The following is a 19,914-nucleotide window of genomic DNA, read 5'->3' on the forward strand; positions in this document are numbered from 1 at the left end:
ACCCTCCACCACCTGCCTCTCACCTGCAGATCATCTCAATTTACATTTTAACTGACTGGTTTTCTTGCATTCATACTGGCCTCTGGCTGCTTTACCACTCTATCCAGGAAGAGCATAGACCACCTGCAGACACTTCCTCAGCCTCTTCCTGGATAGAGTGGGTGCCCAAAACCTCACTAAGAATTTTTTTTCCAACTATCTGAGTTGATCTAATAAAAGATATCGGATTTACTCAAAGAACCTTGTCTGCCTGTGTCCTTAGAACAACACAGTTACATCCCTGAAGCAAATTTAAAGCAGTTTTAGCTTTAGGCAGGAGGTTTCACCTGAATGGTTTCCAAGAAGGAGCAGGTCCCTTCAAAGTCCTAGGCAGGAGGAGTTAGGATTCTAAATAATGCTGCTAAAATCTAGTGGTACAGCTGTTGCCAAAATCACAGTGCTTGTAATGAACTTTTCTGTGAAAGATTTGACATGCAGTCCAAGTTAATGAATCTACAGGATGTGCATCTGCAAATACAAAGGTATTTTTGCTAGAAAACAAGGGTTGGTCAGGATATGGTGAGACCTTCCTGACAGAATATCAATCCAGAATAACATATCAAAATCCCTGAGAGGATTTCTGTGGTATCTTACATTGGTTACAACAGGTTCCAGTTCAAAGATTGTTCTCTAGAAACCTGTAAGAATTTAGTTTATTTTGAGGCTCTGGAAATGTGGTACCTGTATTCTTACATCTTAATGCATTCTAAATCTAGGTATGTAAGGTGACAGTCTTTTATTTCGTATTTCTCTCTATTTCTTAACAAAGCTTGTTTCATAAAGATTTAGACAGCCGAGTGGGATTTTCATGCAATCCTACCTCTGAGGAGAGTTAGAGCCAGGAAATTTAATGTTAATAGAGTTAGAAGATAAACAGATTTGAAACCTTGACATTTTCCTCTCATCCCAAGCCAAAGTGTGTGGGCAGTGCACAACAGTACTAAGATACCAAACAAGACGGAGGCACTGAGAGATTCACAAATAGGGATTTCCTTCCTTCCCTCTGGGAAGCCCAACAGATGGATACATACTGGTTCAAGTAATAGTGGGAGGCAGTTTTTTCCCCCTGTTTGGCTTAGCAAAAAGCATGCTATTGCTTTATCGAAAACCACACTGCAACAGTTGTCCATTCAGTTGTTACTACAGTGTAACATACCACAATAAATTCTGCTCTTACAATCTTAAAAATAGAACAGAAGCAGTAGTCAGCCCAGAATGAAGCAGCCCACTTGTTGAGAATGTCATGCTAAGAGCTTATATGGAAGGGAGCAGTTAGCTGGGTATTATCTGTGAAGGTCACTGGACTTCAGAATTCATTTCAAACTTCTAAACACTGCGTAAGTGTATTTCTACTCTGGAAATTCAAAAGGGAGTGCAGTTTTAGGCTTGGAAAATGTGTAAATTAAATTTTATAGAAACTCAAACCAGTATTACCCAGAAAATCTGCCCAGAACAGTGTACAATTAGAACAAAAAATGCCTATGAAATAAGACTATAACCGGATTTTAAACTAATAGAGACACATTTTTCTTGATATACTGTAGCATTCCATGTTACATTCTTTCTTTTAAATTTGGGAAATGTAATCATATAGCCATCATTATTTTGCTTTCTGTAATTGCTTATTTGCTTTAAATTTTGTTTTGGCTAACAAAACATACACATACACAACATTCTCTGGTTTCTATTTGATGTACCGGGATCCAACAAAGTGTGAGACGTTTGTTACAGGTTACTATTTAAATAAAATTCACCAATGTGAGTGAATTTCATGTTACAAAAGCATGAATTTCATAGAGAAACCAATGAGAAATGGGTAGTATTTTACAACCTTTCCAAACTCTTCTTTCAGCATAACTACTGTAAATTTGGAATTAATTGGGTTTAGGGAAATAACTTGCTATTTTTATGTGCTTAGAAAAAAGAAGATAAGGAGCTGGTTTAGTTTGTTTTACTTAGCAGAAAGCATTTCAGCTTGTTGTCTTGTTCTGATAGTAACCTGGCAACAGATTATTAAAGAGCTTGTAAAATTTTCAAGAATTAGGACTGTTAAGGTTTTGAAGAGCTTTACAAAGAAAGTAACCTCAAAAAGCTTGTAGGTAGTCAATGAGGCAGTTATTTGAATACAAAACAAGGTTTTTTTCTTCCGAGTCTTACATTCCGATACAAGGAAACTGCATTAAATACATTGTCTATCTTAGCATGTGCTCAGTAATGGAAACCAACTCTGTATTGATTAAATGCAGCCAATACGCTCTGTGTGTGTGTGTGTGTGCGCGTAGGGAGTCCTAGGCTGGCACTTGGAGAAGCCAGAGCAAGCTCCAACACCCTCACCTGGTGCAAAAAATGCATTTGCTTGCTACTAGCCAAAACACTGAGGAGGAACAAAAGCACAAAAGCAGCCCCCCATTGCCACAAAATTGATGGGAACATACAAGGATAGCTTAGTGCAGCCCATCTAAATAAGATGCATGATAGATGATAGTGCCCACTGAACACAGTCTCCTTCAACACCTGCTCTTTTTCAAGTCATGCCACTATGCTGCATATATTTCAACTTTCTTTTCACTCCAGCAGCTGAGCTGTATCTTTCTTTCCCATTTCCAATTATTCCAGTTTTTTCACCTGCTTTAAATACCTGGAAAACATCAACAGACAGGGCCCCAAACAGTCCACCCAGAATCCCTTTGTCAGCCCCTCTCTCAGTCTGTCACACATTTAGCAGGGTTCCTGGTTTTCTGTTTAAAAATCCCAAATTCTCTTATAAAAAATCCAAAACTCATTAAAAACCCAAAGTTTGCACAATTAAAATGAAACACCTCTCTCTCTCTCTGTATATATATATTTATATATAGGTATCAGTGGAACACAATGTTTTATTGATATATTTACAATTTTAAAGCAATTAGGAACCTACCAGTGCCTCAAGCATTATAATAAAATAAATTCTAAATACCTATATATTTCGGTGTTTGATTTTAGGGTTTTTTTACTATGGAAAATCAGAGCTTCCCCTGCCATTGGCAGCAGAAGGCTTGGGTTAATGGGGTTTAGCCCAAACGTGGGGCAGTGTTGGCAGCCTGGGCACAGGCAGCTGCAGCCAGTGGGGGAGAGGCATGCACAGACACACAGCCGCAGCCTGCAGCAGCCTGGCAGCATGTAGAGCACTTCTCACCACAGCAGGCAAGTCTGTCATGGGGAAGAGACGTTGGGGTGCAGATCAAGGCCCCCATGGTGAGGGAGAGCTCAACCCCCACCTCAATAATATTTTCTCCCTCCTCCTATGCCCCCTGCCCCATTCTGTCACCAGGACATGGGTCCAGCTGCAGGTGTCCCCCCACTGCTTTGTGGCACTGAGCAGCCCTGATCATAGAATCATAGAAAGCTAGGGTTGGAAGAGACCTCAGGAGGTCATCTATTTCAACTCCCTGCTCAAAGCAGGACCAGCCCCAATTATATCATCCCAGCCAAAGCTTTGTCTAGCCAGATCTTAAAAACTTCCGAGGTTGGAGCTTCCACAACCTCCCTGGGTAACCTGTTCCAGTGTTTTACTACCCTCCTGGTGAGAACATTCTTCCTAATATCTAACCTAAACTTCCCTTGCTGCAACTTAAGACCGTTGCTCCTTGTTCTGTCATCTGCCACCACTGAGAACAGTCTAGCTCCATCCTTTTTCAAACCCCCTCCCCTCGTAGGTAGTTGGAGGCTGCTATTAAATCTCCTCTCAGTCTTCTCTTCTCCAGACTGAATAAGCCCAGTTCCCTCAGCCTCTCCTCCTAAATCATGTCCCCCAGCCTCTCAATATTTTTGAGCTGGGCAGCCCATGCTCCTGCCCCACACCCACTCCCTCTCTCACCGTGGGGGCTTCAATCTGCACCTCCTATGCCCCTTCCTTCCCACAGACTTATCAGGACACTGTTCTCCATGCTGCCAGGCTCTATTCCTGGCTGTGTGCATGTTGCAGCTGCACATATGCATGTGGCATTTTTTGGTGACATTATTGGCTATATGGGCCAAAAAAAGCCGATTGCTGATAATAGGCAGTCAAGGTTCTTTGGGTGAATCTGATATATTTTATTAGACCAACTTAAATAGTTGGAAAACAATTTTTAAGCAAGCTTTTGCATTCAAAAACCCTTCGTCAGGCTAAGAAAGTTTTCAGCAGTTGGTGTGTGCTCTTTCTGGATGGAATGAAAAGTAAAGAAGCCAGAGGCTGGGCTGGTATGCGTACAAGACAGGCAGTCAGTGAAGATGTAGACTGAGGAGTTAATGGGTGAGAGACCAGCTTCTATTTGTTTCTTCAAGAGAAAAATAGAGGACATAAAGGCGTCCAATTTCATATCAATAGAGGACAGAGGACAACCAGACTGTCCTCTATGATGGCCACCCTACTCAGGGGACAAACACTTCTATTACTGTGACTTGCCACCTGTACAACCTTGGTAGTTTTCTTCAGTGGTGCTCACCAAATGAGACGCACAAAGGTGGGGTCAAAATTTCAGTGCCACAGAAACAGTATGAAAGCATTGTTTTCCAGAGTAGAAAAGAAGTCAGTAGGATGATGCCCAGATTCTGTTCTTGGGCAACCAGAGAACATCAGTCCTAAACTGTTTGTGATCTATGCAGAAGGCATGAGAAAGCAGATGAGGTAAGAGACTTATATTGATCAGCATGACATTCAGAAGTCTTAGGAAGCTGATAACCCAAGGGGCAGCAATGAGTTGGAAAGTGGCAACAATGGTGTGCATGGCACCACAGAGCATTTATAAAAGTTTCTACTCTAGCTCAGGGCTGGCCAGGCACTGGCAGCATCTATGTGTAGCACACGGCAGTTAAGGGGACAGGCAGCGCAGGGAAGAAAGCAGAGCAGCTGATCAGGCAGGGCAAGGAGATTGGAGTAGCACTTGGGTACAGAGCTAATTTGTGACACTCCTACCAAAAACATTGGCCCCAACCTAGGGTGAGCACCCATCACTAATTGGTTAGGACAGTCCCAGAATGGGAACATCAAGTCCCAGTCCCAGGCTGCATGACTCCAGGACAGCATTTGTCCCAGATTCACAGTATCATGTGCAGGAATCCAGGTTTTTCATTCACCACAGAAAATGGCAGGTTTCCCCTTGCAGGCTGGCAGCATTCCAGCCTGCAAGGGACTGCTTGGGGCTGCTGGGGGTGGGATGCAGGGGGCACCACATGCGTGTGCATGCCCCTACACATGCACCTGAGTGAGAATACAGCCAAGCAGCAGGGAAAGCAGCTCCCTGCAGGTAAATCTATGGGGGTGGGGCATCGTAGGGGGAGGGGGGGCAGATCAAGGCCCCCACAATGACGGAGGGAGTGGGGCAGGGGCCAGGACTGGAGGCACTGCCTATCCAGGGCAGCACATGGAGCCTGCAGCTAGGGCATGGAGCGGGACAGAGCTACTGCTGGGTGAACAGGGGGCACATGGCTGGCACAGAGCTCCCAGGGGAGAGGCAGCAGGGTGGGGAGCCCCGAGCTTGCAGCAACCAGCCTGCATCCATCCCTGCTCCACTTGGCTTTGCTCTGGCCATGCTGCTGGCGAGGGCGGGCAGGAGGGCACTGCAGGCATGTCTCGCCTTTCTATTTTGAAAAACGTGGTCACCCCATCCACAATGCCCTGGCTTGTTCTTCCTGTTGCCATAGCTGGTCCAAACAATCAGGGTTTTGTCTGTATAAAGCCAGCTAAACAGCTTGTCCCTCCAAGCCTTGCTGTCCTGCAAAAATAGCTCTCTCTTGCTTCCCTTCAAGGGTTAGGTTCGCCCCAGCAATCTCACTTTATACACGTCCCACAAAGAATCTCAAACAATAACTCATGCCTCTCCCTCCCCCTTCTTATAATCAGTTTCTGGAAAACACAAACCTCTAGGGCTTGGTTTCCAGTCAGTCTGCCTGTCAAGTGCGTTACCTTGAGTGCTGCCTTAAAATCCATTTACATAACCTGTCTGCATGTGCCGGTGCCAACTCTTCTCACAGGTAAAGCCTATCCCATGTGCTGCACCTCACCTTGCAGCCTAGATGGGAAGGAGTGCACATTGGAGTGCACAGTTAGCTCCTATCTGGAGGCACCTAGACACACCCTTACTGTTCCTTGGGATTTGAGTCATCATTTATGCAAAGTTGCTAGTAAGTAAAATGAAAGGAAAGTTCAGAGTTAACTTTTTTATATATAAAGGATAAAGAGAAAAATAAAATGAGGCTATGAATGTATTGATTTGAGAGAGCGAGAGAGATTTATCTATATAGAGAGAGAGCTAGCTAGCTCTCGCTCTCTCTCTGTGCTTCACAACTTTAGCAGCAGCTAACTAGTACTACAGTTTGGAAGCAGGTTTCTTTCTTTCAAAGGCTAAAAAAAGCATAGTTGTTTGGCTGGATTATTTATTTCCCACACTAGCATGCAGGCTGGATTTATATAAATCAAAGGCTAAACAAACCACGGTTTGTTTGTTTTTCCTGGTTTATTCCTCACCTACCTTAGTGTACAGGTTTGATTTATATAAATCAAAGGCTAAACAAACCTCAAAGGCTAAACAAACCATAGTTTTATTTTGTTTTTTTGCTGGTTTATTCCTGGTTTGTTTTGTCTTTGAAAGAAAAAAACTGCTTCCAAACTATGCAGTAGTTAATCAGTTGCTGCTGAAGTTGGGAAGCACTCATTAAAACAAACGTTGGAGGTGATTGCCAGCAGGAACTCAGCCAGGGCACCGCAGCACCCTGGGGTGCTTTGAAATCCTTTCAAGGGTGAGGCAGGGTGCCACACACTGAGGCAGCAAACCTATTTCAGGAGGGAAACGCAGAGATTTCTGTGCTGCGGGCCGGGATCTCTGCCACAGAAGCTCTGCTCTCTGTCCTCTTCCGAAGAGGAATGAAAGCTGCGGCCCCCCGGCCCGAGAGCACCTGCTGAGCCCACCCCCAGCCCTGCTGTGCTAGGCACTTACCTGCGGTCCGGCCGAGCCTTGCGCTGGAGCAGCGGGTTGCCAACTCAAGGAGCTGCCCGGGCTGGAGGTAGCAACTCGCACCGTCCCATCCCCCGCACCTCCAACCACGGCGGCAAGGAGCAGAGGGCGATCGCTTGTGACCCTGGCAGACACCAGCTCTTCCACCCTCACCTGGGTCAGTTCCTGCCGGCGCCGCCTGGGTGTTGCCAACTCTCATGTTTTTACGGCGTTGTTCTTAAAGTCGACCCTTCGGGAATGAGACAAACGTAACTCCTGTCATATATACGTGTGTGTGTGTGTGTACAGCTACGTTTTTATATGTTATATTTTATATATATAATATATATTATTTTATACATATACATATATAGCTACGTTTTTATATATCTTATATATGATATGTATTATATGTATACATGTGTACATATATACATACATATATGTACATATACATCCATACATTATACACACACACACACACCCATTATATATATGAAAGAGGGAAGTTTTTCACATTCCCGAAGCGTAGACTTTAAGACCAATGCCAAAAATCATGAGTTGACAACAAATCTGTGTGTGTGTGTGTGTGTGTGTGTGTGTGTGAGTGAATGGGTGTGTACTGTTGTGTGTTTGGGTGTGAGTGGTGCCTGCGACCGCGCGTATGCATGTGAATGGGGGTGTGTGAGAAGGCGTCAATGGGCGTGTCTCAGTCTGGTGGAACGGGTGTGCATGTACGCGTGTGTAAATGGGTGTGCCCGTTTGTGTGACTGGGGGCATGAATGGGTGCGCGCGCGTGTGAATGGATGTGTGAATGAACACACGTGTTTTTTTTTGTGTGCGCCTGCGTGAGTGGTTTGTGTATGCGAAGAGGCGCACATGTGTGTGATGGGTGTGTTTCGAATGGGGGCACGCGTGTGTGAATGGGGTGAACAGGTGTGAATGGGGTTGTGTGTGTGTGAATGCAGGGGCATGATGGCACGTTTGTGTGTGCGTCTGTGGGGTGCATGTGTGAATGGGTGTGTGTGTTTGTGTGTGAGAATGGGCCTGCGTGTGCATGTTTGTGGGAATGGTTTGTGTGTCCGTGGAGGTGCATGTGTGAATGGGAGTGCCTATGTATGTGTGTGTGAGTGGGAGTACATCTCATGTGAATGGTGCATGTGCCTGAGTGTGTGTGAATGTTTTATGGGTGTGAATGGGAGTGTGCGTGTGTGAATGGGGAGATGTGAATAGATGTATGGATGTGCATGTTTGTGTGTGTATGTATGGCTGTTGGTGTGTGTCTGAATGGGTCTGCGTGTATGTAAATGGGGAGTGTGTGTGGATGGGTGTACATGCATATGTATATGGGTGCATGTTTGTGTGTGCATGTATGGAATGGGCATGCATGTGCATGTGTGTGAATGGGTGCAGGTGTGTGTGAGTGGGTGTGCATGCACATTTGTTGGTATCCATGTAAATGGTTCTGTGTGTACATGGGTGTGCGTGTGTGAATGGGTGTGCATGTTTTTGTGTGTGCGTGCTTTGTGTGACTGGATGCCCATACGTGAGAGAACTGCGTGTGACTGGTGACGTGTGTGAATGAGAGGTGTGAATAGGCGTGTGTGTATTTGTGTGAAGGTGTGCGTGTTTGTGTATGAACGTAAGAGAATGAGGCTGTCAGTGAGGGTGCGAGTGTGTGAAAGGTGCGTGTGAACGGGCGTGTATACAGGCGTTTGAGTGGGGCTATGTGAATAGGGGAATGTGTGTATAAATGGTGTATATGTGAGAATGGGTGTGCGTGTTTGCGTGTGTGTGGGAATGGGTGTGGACGTCTGCGTGTGGGAACAAGGGTATGTGTAAATGGGGGTGCGTGCGTGGAGGGGTGAATAGGGGTGCACCTATGAGGGGGTGTGAATGGGGGTGCGTGTGTTTGGGGGTGACAGTGGGTGCACCTGTGTGGGGAGTATGAATGGGGGTGCACGTGTGTGGGGGTGATTATGGGTGCGTATCCGCGTGAACGGGCACGGGCGTGTGAGCGGATGCACATGCTTGAACGTGCGCGCGCCCCGGGGTGGCGGTGACGTCGCGACACGTCACGACAGAACCCGACATTCTGGCGCTTCGGCGCCCTGCCTGCTCGCCAATTCAGCTGGGGGCGCGCGTGAAGGAGAACAGCCCCCGCTCACTAGCTGGGCCCCCGAGCTGCGAGGTGACTGGTGCAAGGGTATGGTGTACGGAGAGCTTGATTGGTTGGGGCCAGGGCGGAACGAGCCGTGCAGAGAGGCGATTGGCAGAGCTCGTTGCCGCGGTGACGGCGCGGCTGCCGGGTCGGGGCAGCGCTTTGGAGGCCCTGGGCAGGGGGAGGCTAGAGATGGCGGAGGAGGGCGGCGGCGGCGAGCGGCGCGGCGGGGAGGGGGCGGAGGCAGCAGCGGAGCGGGGCCCGGGCGCGGCCTATCAGATGTTCGTGACGATGGAAGACCTGCTGGAGAAGCTGAAGCTGCTCGACTACGAGGAGGAGGCGCTGCGGCGCCACAACATGCGGCCCCTCTCCAGGTGACCCTTAACCCGGAAGCCGCTGGCGGCGCGGGGCAGAGGGGGCGCTAACTAGGGGCTACCTCCCTCCTCGCCTGTGACGTCGCCTTGGCAGTCTACCTGCAGGGGGCGTGGTTTGAGGCTGGGGTAGGGTGTGGCTTACAGTCAGAGGCTCTGGTACAGCCCTGCGCCCTGCCCCTGAGGGAGTGGTCCTAGATCCTTCCAGGGGTGCCCCAGGGTCCAAAGTAGCTGACCTGCAGCCACACCTGCACCCTGGCCCTGGTCTGGGCAGCGTTTTATTGGGCAGCAGGCACTTGCTCCTTGGACTTGCTCACAGTCCAGTGGGCACTGGCAGGTGCTAGGGTTGCCAGTCCTCCAGGACTGCCCTGGAGCCTCCAGAAATTAGATATAAATCTCCAGGAGACTGCTGAGTGTCACGTGGGAGGTCAATGACAGGGCATTCATTAAAATAAATATTTATTAAATGTTGAATCTGATTTATATAGTTGTCCAGTGGGTTTTTAAAATGTAATAGGAACGTTGTATTTGACTTCCTGACATGAAGCCATTCATGTCATTACATTGTGTTATGAAACCTGGAATAGATTCAGAGTTGGTAACCTTTGCTGGAACGACCCCCTCAGCCCGCTCGTCTGGCACGGCAGCTTTCGCTCCCGTCCCCATTCTGCGTTGTAGTCGTCCCATGGGTTCAGCTGGCGCATGCCCAGTAACCCCCTCTGTTAGCAGTGGGGGATAACCCTTGTCCCATCGGCATAAGGCTCACATTCCTCAGATAGGCCTGAACCTCCCTGGCCTCTGCCCCTCGGCTCTGGCTCTTGGCCCAATGGCCTCAGCCTATGCTGCTTCAGGCTCTTGTCCCTCACAGAAGTAAAGATCGCAGCATGCTGGGCACTCTGCTTTGTGGCCTTCAAACACACCCTCACAATCACTCCTGGTCCTCTGGTCGTTATTATCAGACTCCTAACAGAAACACAAAAGCCCACTGGGTAACAGTCCTTAACAAAAATGTTACCTGGCACAGGCACACTCCTGGTATAGCGGCTCCCCTGCCTCTTCTAGTGGCTTCTCCTCTCCTTGTGATTCTGGGTTCCCCATATTGAGCAGCAGAGTTCCTTGATCCTCAACAGTCAGGGCCAGAGTGCCCCACTCTGCCTGGGAGGTAAGCCCGTATGCTGGCCAGCTTATCCCTGCTGCTCAGCTTGGGCACAGAGGTTTCTCTTTATCTCCTAGGGCAGGGATGGGCAATTATTTCGGGCCAAGGGCAGCTTACTGAGTTTTGGCAAGCCATTGAGGGCCGCATGACAGGCAGCCAGGGGCAGATAAATATTAATTTTCTAAATTTTTTAGGGTCCCCACAGGCCGGATAGAATGGCCTGGCGAGCTGCATCCGGCCCACGGGCTGCATTTTGCCCACCCCTGTCCTAGGGCCTCTGTGAGAGGTGAGTCTGCAGTCCTGGGCCAGCTGCTTGTCATTCAGCAGTGTCCCTACCTGTTTGCAGCCTTCAGCTTACTCCTGGCCTGCAGAGCAATTTCTGTGAAGCCTATTGCTAGGCAGCTGGATCCCCAAGGGACTGGCAGTTCTGTTTTAGTGGCTGCCTTCCTAGGACGGCTTATTGTTGCAGGTACCAGGTGTCTTTCTCACCCTTGCAGACTCTAGACTGGACCCTTCTCCCCTGCTAGTCTCAGGGAGCTAAGCTCCTTGTTCCTCCTTGGAGTCAGGTTCCCATTTCTGAGTCCTTGCCTCTCCAGGCTACAAAAGTCCTATTCTTAAATGGCTTGCAGGTTTTCCTTGTCCTTCAGCCCTTTCCCAGTAGCAGAACTGGGCATTCCTGTTACAGTGGATATTTTGGTTTTAAGATTCAAACCCCTGACCTCATCAGTTAAGATGGAAGTGATTAGTGTACACAGAGACCTTCGGATGTTTTGCATAAAAATCAAGTTAAAATAGATAACGAGAGGAAGTTAGTGGTATTAGTCTGAAGTCAGGCAGAAGGCAGGGTGAAGATGCACTTTAATTGACTCGGAGATGCATACACTTTCATTAGTTTTTATGATGAATGAGTCATATAGCGTCTGATGAAGTGAGCTCTTGTTCATGAAAGCTTATGCTTCTCTGATTCAGTCAAACTATACAGTGGATGTTGTGATATTCAAGGAAAAAGAGAGTGGGATGGGGGGGTAGGGAGAGAAAGGAATAGATTGAACAAGCCTTCCAGATCTTTTCTTTTTATTCCCCAAAGGATTAAAAAATCAGTGCAGTCTGTTTTGGCAAATATTTCACAGATCACTTCTAAAAACCAAATCCTGGCTCTTGGTGTCACTTACTATCATGCTTCTTGCAAAAGTCTGAGGTTTGTCACATTGCAACTTTCCCCTAGAGTATAAAATATGTTTATTTTTATCATCATCATAATTGATATTGATGATAATGATGATAATAATAATAGGCATGGGGACAAACTGGTTGGGATGTCTCACTACAGCTCCTGAGGCCTGAATTTAGGCCATTCCAGACTTGTACCAAAAGGCAAGCCTCAGTCATCCCAGACATAAAGTAGTACTTTGTTATATGATCTGGGGAGTCAAAGGCAGCCAGACACAATGCCAGCCAATCAGCCCCTGGTGTGCTGTTGATTTGCAGAAGCTAGCAACACCATAAGCTTGGGAGGTATTTTTTTTTATCTCTAGGAAAAGGGATGAAAGCCAAAGAGTATGGGCAGATGTTCAGTTTGAGGTCCCAAAATTTCCAGGACCAGGAAAACAATCCAGCTCCCTGACTGGAGAGCTGGAGTCACAAGCTCTCTAGTCAGGAGGTGATAGAGGGCTGCTCCTTGGTTTCCCACACTCCAAGGGGATCCCACCCATTGACAGCCTGCCCTTTCCCTTGCTGGGAAGGTAGACAGGCTGTCAAAGGATCAGCTGTCAGCTGCTGAAAAGCCAAAGACTAGTGTTGGCTGGATCACATGACAGGTTCCCACTGCTGTGTCACACAAATATGGTAGTGATGAACATGGAGTAAAAATCCCCATTAAGACAGGCTTGGATAGTCCTGGTCAAATGCCTTTCTGCCAGCTTAAATTCTACCCCAGGATCTTTTAAATAGGCACATTATTGCAGAGTTTTACTTTTGCATGAGTGGAGCTGAATGTTTATAAACTCCTTAGGTTACCATTGGCCCATCAGTTACATTTTGGCCACCCTTGAAAAATGACGTGTCTAATCTGCATCCAGAAATAAATCTCTGTAGAGAGGCCATAGATTCATAGATTCATAGATGTTAGGATCGGAAGGGACCTCAATAGATCATCAAGTCCGACCCCCTGCATAAGCAGGAAAGAGTGCTGGGTCTAGATGACCCCAGCTAGATACTCATCTAACCTCCTCTTGAAGACCCCCAGGGTAGGGGAGAGCACCACCTCCCTTGGGAGCCCGTTCCAGACCTTGGCCACTCGAACTGTGAAAAAGTAATTCCTAATGTCCAAACTAAATCTGCTCTCTGCTAGCTTGTGGCCATTGTTTCTTGTAACCCGCGGGGGCGCCTTGGTGAATAAATACTCACCAATTCCCTTTTGTGCCCACATGATGAACTTAAAGGCAGCCACAAGGTCGCCTCTCAACCTTCTCTTGCGGAGGCTGAAAAGGTCCAGTTTCTCTAGTCTCTCCTCGTAGGGCTTGGTCTGCAGGCCCTTGACCATACGAGTTGCCCTTCTCTGTACCCTCTCCAGGTTATCCGCATCCTTCTTGAAGTGTGGCGCCCAGAATTACACGCAGTACTCCAACTGCGGTCTGACCAGCGCCCGATAGAGGGGAAGTATCACCTCCTTGGACCTATTCATCATGCATCTGCTGATGCACGATAAAGTGCCATTGGCTTTTCTGATGGCTTCGTCACACTGCCGGCTCATGTTCATCTTGGAGTCCACTAGGACTCCAAGATCCCTTTCCACCTCTGTGCCACCCAGCAGGTCATTCCCTAGGCTGTAGGTGTGCTGGACATTTTTCCTCCCTAGGTGCAGCACTTTGCATTTCTCCTTGTTGAACTGCATCCTGTTGTTTTCTGCCCACTTGTGCAACCTATCCAGGTCTGCCTGCAGCTGTTCCCTGCCCTCTGGCGTGTTCACTTCTCCCCATAGCTTTGTGTCATCTGCAAACTTGGACAGAGTACATTTGACTCCCTCGTCCAAGTCACTGATGAAGACATTAAAGAGTATTGGTCCAAGGACCGAGCCCTGCGGGACCCCACTGCCCACACCCTTCCAGGTCGAGACTGACCCATCCACCACGACTCTCTGAGTGTGACCCTCTAGCCAATTCGCCACCCACCGGACTGTGTAGTCATCCACATCACAGCCTCTTAACTTGTTCACCAGTATGGGGTGGGATACTGTATCGAAGGCCTTCCTGAAGTCTAAGTATACGACATCCACCCCTCCTCCTGTGTCCAGGCGTTTCGTAACCTGGTCATAGAAAGAGACTAGATTGGTCAGGCACGATCTGCCCGCCACAAACCCGTGCTGGTTTCCCCTCAGCATAATTTGCCCTGCCGGGCTCTCACAAATGTGAGCCTTGATAATTTTTTCAAAGACTTTACCAAGGATGGAGGTGAGACTGACTGGCCTATAGTTGCCCGGGTCCTCCTTCCTCCCCTTTTTGAAAATGGGGACCACGTTGGCCCTTTTCCAGTCCTCCGGGACTTGGCCCGTGCGCCACGAGCATTCGAATATTCCCGCCAGTGGCTGTGCAATGATGTTGACCAGTGCCTTCAGCACCCTCGGATGGAGCTTATCCGGGCCTGCCGACTTAAAGGCATCCAGTTCTTCCAAGTGACTCTGCACCACCTCAGGATCTACGTATGGAAGTCTGGCACCTTGCTGCTGCCTCTCTACAACCCCAGTGAGAGACTTGTCGTGCCCCTCACTTAGGAACACTGAGGCAAAGAACTCGTTGAGGAGTTCAGCCTTGTACCCTCTGTCTGTCACCAATTGTTTCTGCCCATTTAGCAGGGGTCCTATTCCTCCCTGGGCCTTCCTTTTACTCCCAATATATCTAAAAAACAATTTCTTGTTGTCTTTTACTTGGTTTGCCATCCTCAGCTCCATGGTAGCTTTGGCCCATCTAACTGCCTCCCTACAAGCACGAGCAGAGGAGGTATATTCATCTTTAGTGATCTCACCTTGTTTCCACTTTTTATGTGCTCCCCTTTTGGCCCTTAGGCTGCCCTGGATTTCTCTGGTCAGCCATGGAAGCCTCCTGGCCCCTTTCCTTCTTTTGCCTCGCTCGGGGATCGTCTTGCTTTGTGCCCGAAGGATCGTTTCCTTAAGGCACAGCCACCCTTCTTGGGCTCCCATCACTTCAAAACTCCTACTCTGCAGTGCGTCCTTGACTAATCGCCTGAGTTCATTGAGATCAGCTTTCCTAAAGTCTAGCACTTTCACCCTACTAGTTACCTTACCCACTCGACGTCTTATGTTGAATTCTATTATTAGGTGATCACTGTCTCCCAAATGGCTACCGATCTGGAGGTCCCCTATCATGTCATCCCCTGTTGCCAATACCAGATCCAGTATGGCATTCCCCCTAGTGGGACCGTGTACCTCCTGTGTCAGGTGGAGGTCCTGTACACAGGTTAGAAACCTGCGTGAGCGATGAGACCTTGCTGAGGAGGACTGTTGCCTGTATAGGGTTAGAGCATTGGTGCTGCCCTGATGGTCCAGGAAATATTTGAGAAGCAAGGTTTTTTTAATGCTATTTTTATTGGATCAACTTTGTGGTTGAGAGAGATGTTAGACAAGTTTTAGGGTATAAAATACCCTTCTTTGGAACCCTCGGGGGGGGGGTTTCCCCCAAAACCTTGTCTAACATCTCTCCCAACTATACAGTTGGTCCAAGAAAAAAGACCACCCAAAACCCCTTGTTTCTCATCTGTATAGGCACATTTTCATAATAAAAAGCCTTTCAAAATACTTCAAAGCCTGTGACATGGAAAATTGCAGAAGTATTCAGGGCCCTTTTTTTTTGTACAAGGATGATGTTGGGTTTGATATGGTTATAACATACTAAGGCCCTGAACGTGCTAAAGCTTCTGCATGTGGGTAACTTCACCAAAAGTAATCTGTTTGAGTTCAGTAAGAATTAAGGGGGTTAATTGTGGGGGTATGTGTTTGCAAGATTGATACCGGGGACTTTATATCTTTTTGAATGTCTTGCATTTTATCTTTTAATAAGCTTTTTTTACACATGAAAGGTAGTCTTTGGGAGGAACGTAGGATTCAGAAATTACCTATTGTTTGGTATGTCACCTTAATGGGTTTCTGTATACAATTTGAAATAGGTTCCCTGCCAGATTTTTTTTATTATGTGTGAAAATGCATTGATAGTGATACTTTCTTTACTTATTTTACCTATAACATTATTATTAATATTAGCCTTTATGTGCAGCCATTTATTTAAATTTATTGTTACCTTTATTTTCCATTTGACTGCTACCACAGAAGGGGGTATTTGAGTTTTTTTCCCCTTATAGTTCCCTTTAATATTGTTCTATGTCCAGCGTGTTTACTGTTTCAATGTGTTTTGTATAAGTTTCAGTGTGCTGTGTATAAGTTTTGATACACTGTGTAAGTGTAGGTTTTCAATGTAAATTTTGTAATGACAAATAGCTTTTATATCAGAAATATATACATTAAATGAAAGTAGCCCCAGACACTTGGAAGTAATGCAGTGTTGTAGATGGAATGCCTAACTCATTATTTTTTACTGCTTTAAAAATGTTACAGGTGTTACGCAGTTTAGATGACATTTTAATTAGTTTCAATTATTGCACAGCTCCCTCACTACTCATTGATGATGTTTTGGCATTGTGGGGCCTGGTGCTACGTTCAAAATGGAAGTCTCTGGAAACAGAATGAGCCTCATGTCTTTTAGGAGCCTTAGGGTGTCTTAGAAGAGTGACTAGGTTCAGTTTGGATCAGCTAACCCAGCTGCTGATAACTTAACTGCATCAGCGGGGGGCTGAGAGAGAGTCCAAATCTGATTAGTTCCTAGAAGCTCCAACACCACATTTTATGTCAGGGCTGTCTAACTTCCCAGCAGCCCCTGGGCTGTACGCTGTGCCAGTCATATGCTGTGAGTGTGGGCCTCTGTGATTCCCACCTCTTCCCCTGACATGGCCCCTCCACCCGGTGCAGCTGTGGGAGAGGAGACTGCAGGGGTTCTCGGGCCACATGTGGCCTATAGGCCACCAGTTATACAGCACTGTTTTATATTACCATAATGTGCTTGTTGGATTATCATTTTATAGTTTCATAGTTGTTAGGGGCTGGAAGGGACATTACAGATGATCGGGTCCAGCCCTGCACTTGGGCAGGAAAGACTGCTGGGATCAGATGACCCCAGCAAGATGGGTGTCAAGACACTTTTTGAAGATCACCAGGGCAAATAACTGTACCACCTCTGGGGGGACCCTGTTCTAAACCCTCAGCACTCGACTGTTAACGTTTTTCCTTATGTCTAGCCTGAAGCAGTCTTCAATCAGCTTGTGCCCATTATTTCTTGTCCTCCCCTGGGGGGCTTTGGTGAATAGATGTTCTTGCCCAAGCCCTGATATACTTATAGGCTGCCACCAAGTCCTCTCTGAGTCTTCCCTTCTCCAGACTGAGCAGTCCCAAGTCTTTCAGCCTCTCCTCATATGATCTGGTCTTTATCATTCACTCACTACAGGAGACATTAATTATATTTAGTAATTTTAGATCTATATGGACTAACCCTATGTTCACGTATTCCATAGATAGCATGAGCCAGAGGTGTAGCTGATAAGATTTGCTCCCAGGTTGCAAACGCCAGTAGCACTGTGCAAGTCACTGTGCCAGTGGAGTGTGGCAACATGGAATTTGGTGGCACTGAGCTGACCCTGATCCCCACCTGCTTCCCTGGTGCTCCCTTTCACTTAGTGCCTGAGGCTTATGCCCCAGTGGCCCACCACAAGTTACACAGCTGCTATGAGCTTTGATTCAAAGCTTTTGTATTAGCTCAAGGCTGAATATTGTGAAGCTACTTTGAGAGAATGAGTATTTTAAGGGACTTGTTAAGAGAGGAGCCTGCCTATACTGTGTTGCCCTCTAGTGGAGAGGTCAGAGAATGACGTTTCCCCTATTTTGACCAGGCATTACTTCGCATTGCCTACAAACCCTGGTGAGCAGTTCTATATGTTTTGTGTGCTTGCTGCTTGGCTGATTACTAAAGCAGGACATCCCTTCGAGCAGCCACAAGAATATGATGACCCCAATGCAACAATATCAAGCATACTCTCAGCGCTGCGATCATTTGTAAGTGCTGAACATATTTTTGTCTTCCTAAAGGTGCTTTGGGCATGCATATAAACTTCTGAGATGACAGTAATTGCTGCTTTTATCTCCATAATCACATTTCCTTTTTTATCTCAGCACATTTCCAAGGGTTTGACTTTTTTTCCCCCTTTTATCTCTTAAGTTTCCTACCATGAAAGATAACGAGAATCTTATAAAGATTGTTTTTACTAATTCTCTTTAGGGAACTGCAAAAAATGGTTTCATTGTACAGTATGCTTGGTTTCATTGTACAGTATGCTACCTCTTCACCTCAATTATCATTACCCATTCTAAAGCTTAGTATACTTTCTGTGAAATGGATTAAATCAATACTAACTGAAATGCAAGTGACATTCTGGAAATACTCTGCTATATACGAATTAAAGATTTTTTTTTTTAATCGTGTACAAATGCTAATATTTCCACTGCCATTGAAGACAACAGTAACATTTCTAGTACTGTGAATGACTTGGCATTGTTTCTATATTTTGAATTTTTTTTTTATTAAGAAATAAAAGTTAGGCACAAGCTGTTACTTCATTGTAACATGTGTAAGGTGCTGTCCTGTGGAAGGCTAAGAAAGGAGCATCTCTTTGGAGTGCTAAGGAGGCCTTTCCTTAAAGCAGTAACTTTCCATAAAGTTACAAGATGCACATCTGTTTTCTCTGTGTAATACACAAATATTACCAGGAACAAATGAATCAGCAGTGAACACATGCTGTTTCTCATGCCATGCCTGATTTTCTGCTTCAACTGTTTGTATCTTATCATTTTCTCTTTGTATTTGCTTGGCCATTCTCTTTCCTTAGTCCTCTTTATTCTCTCTCTCTTCCTACTCTAGCTACCCTTTCCTACTATAGCTACCCTTCCTGGACCTTCATCTCTCATCTGCCATTTTTGTTTCATTTTTCCATCCTCCTTACATGACTGGAAATGTTAGAACTAAAATATGGATAACAGTTTCCAGCATCTTCATGTGCTGTGAACCCTCTGGTGTTAGTGAAGAAAATGTGGTTACCTCTCTGAAAGAAAGTGCAATCAATGGGCAGCAGTTAATATTATATCTCTTTGTTTTAGGGGAGGTCAGTGGATTTTCCTCCTTCAAAATTAAAGGCAGGTTCTGGAGAACAAGCTTGTTATGTTCTTGACTGTTTAGCAGAAGAAGCCTTGAAATATACTGGCTTTAGCTGGAAAAGGTACAGTATACTTGTACAAATCTTTTTGTAGATCTTGTTTTCAAATGCTAGTCATACAGGATGCCCACCCTATTGTATACAGATATAGCTGTAAATAAAATGTGAAATATTTTGTTTATTGCTTCATTACACTTAAATGATGAATTCACTATGGTTAGGAACAGCAAGACAAATTAATTCACCACACAGTTCAGTGGAATGATACCAGGAATCAGTTTGGGGCATTATTTTTCCTTCTTGATTAACTGGATTTGCTTGTTACCTTTTGTTTACTTTCCACTATAGCACAATCATTTACCAGTCAAACCATTGGATACTAATACATAAATCAATGTCCTATCAGACCCTCACAGTGCTAACACATTCCAGTGGAAGTATTCTCCCTTTGGTATCTTGGTGCAAATAGGAAATTTAAACCTTGCACGGGAAAACTGGAGGAGAAAAGTAGATGAAGAAGAACTTCCAGGAAAAATGTTTGTGTTTGTTTAGTACTAAAATTGTGTCCGTCAGACAAAATTAATCTGTAGGGACTCAACCATTTGTAAGGTTAGTCAGCAATGAGAAACCCTGTCGACCTTAATCCCTGAGTGCTTTCACAGCAAAGACACAGCACGCCATTTGGCACAGTATTTAATCCTTGCTTTGAGGAGTAATCTAAAATGGCTAAATTTTTTCATGTCAGGACTAGCATTTTGTGTGTGCAAAATATTAATTTCCTGTGCTTGCTCTGTCATTGACTCTAGTCAGCATCACCTCTGCCTCTTGTACAAATGTTTGTTTGCTGATAACTCCTCCGGAGGACATTTATCACATGGTAGTCATTTGCTGTTCATGAAATCTGTAATG

General features: G+C 46.0%; 2 protein-coding genes across 6 annotated transcripts in view; one reads left to right on the forward strand and one right to left on the reverse strand.

Annotated features, from left to right (window-relative positions):
• HHLA2 (HHLA2 member of B7 family) overlaps nucleotides 1-7,085 on the reverse strand; it is a 29,658-nt gene extending 22,573 nt beyond the window's left edge. For all 4 annotated transcript variants that reach the window (XM_006270514.4, XM_014599126.3, XM_014599125.3 and 1 more), the window contains exon 1: nucleotides 6,996-7,085. The gene's annotated coding sequence lies outside the window, so the exon portion shown is untranslated. The remainder of the gene's footprint in view (nucleotides 1-6,995) is intronic.
• Nucleotides 7,082-19,914, forward strand: part of IFT57 (intraflagellar transport 57) — a 32,671-nt gene continuing 19,838 nt past the window's right edge. Inside the window, exons 1-3 of one of the 2 annotated variants that reach the window (XM_014599128.2) lie at nucleotides 7,082-7,170; nucleotides 17,689-17,851; nucleotides 18,950-19,068. In XM_014599128.2, coding sequence (XP_014454614.1) covers nucleotides 17,732-17,851; nucleotides 18,950-19,068 — 239 coding nt within the window. In that variant the 5' untranslated portion in view covers nucleotides 7,082-7,170; nucleotides 17,689-17,731. Of the gene's footprint in view, nucleotides 7,171-9,330; nucleotides 9,528-17,688; nucleotides 17,852-18,949; nucleotides 19,069-19,914 lie in introns of those variants that run through there. The other variant, XM_006270513.3, reaches the window with a different exon arrangement.

The sequence above is a fragment of the Alligator mississippiensis genome, chromosome 1, assembly GCF_030867095.1.
Source record: "Alligator mississippiensis isolate rAllMis1 chromosome 1, rAllMis1, whole genome shotgun sequence".
Classification (NCBI taxonomy): domain Eukaryota; kingdom Metazoa; phylum Chordata; order Crocodylia; family Alligatoridae; genus Alligator; species Alligator mississippiensis.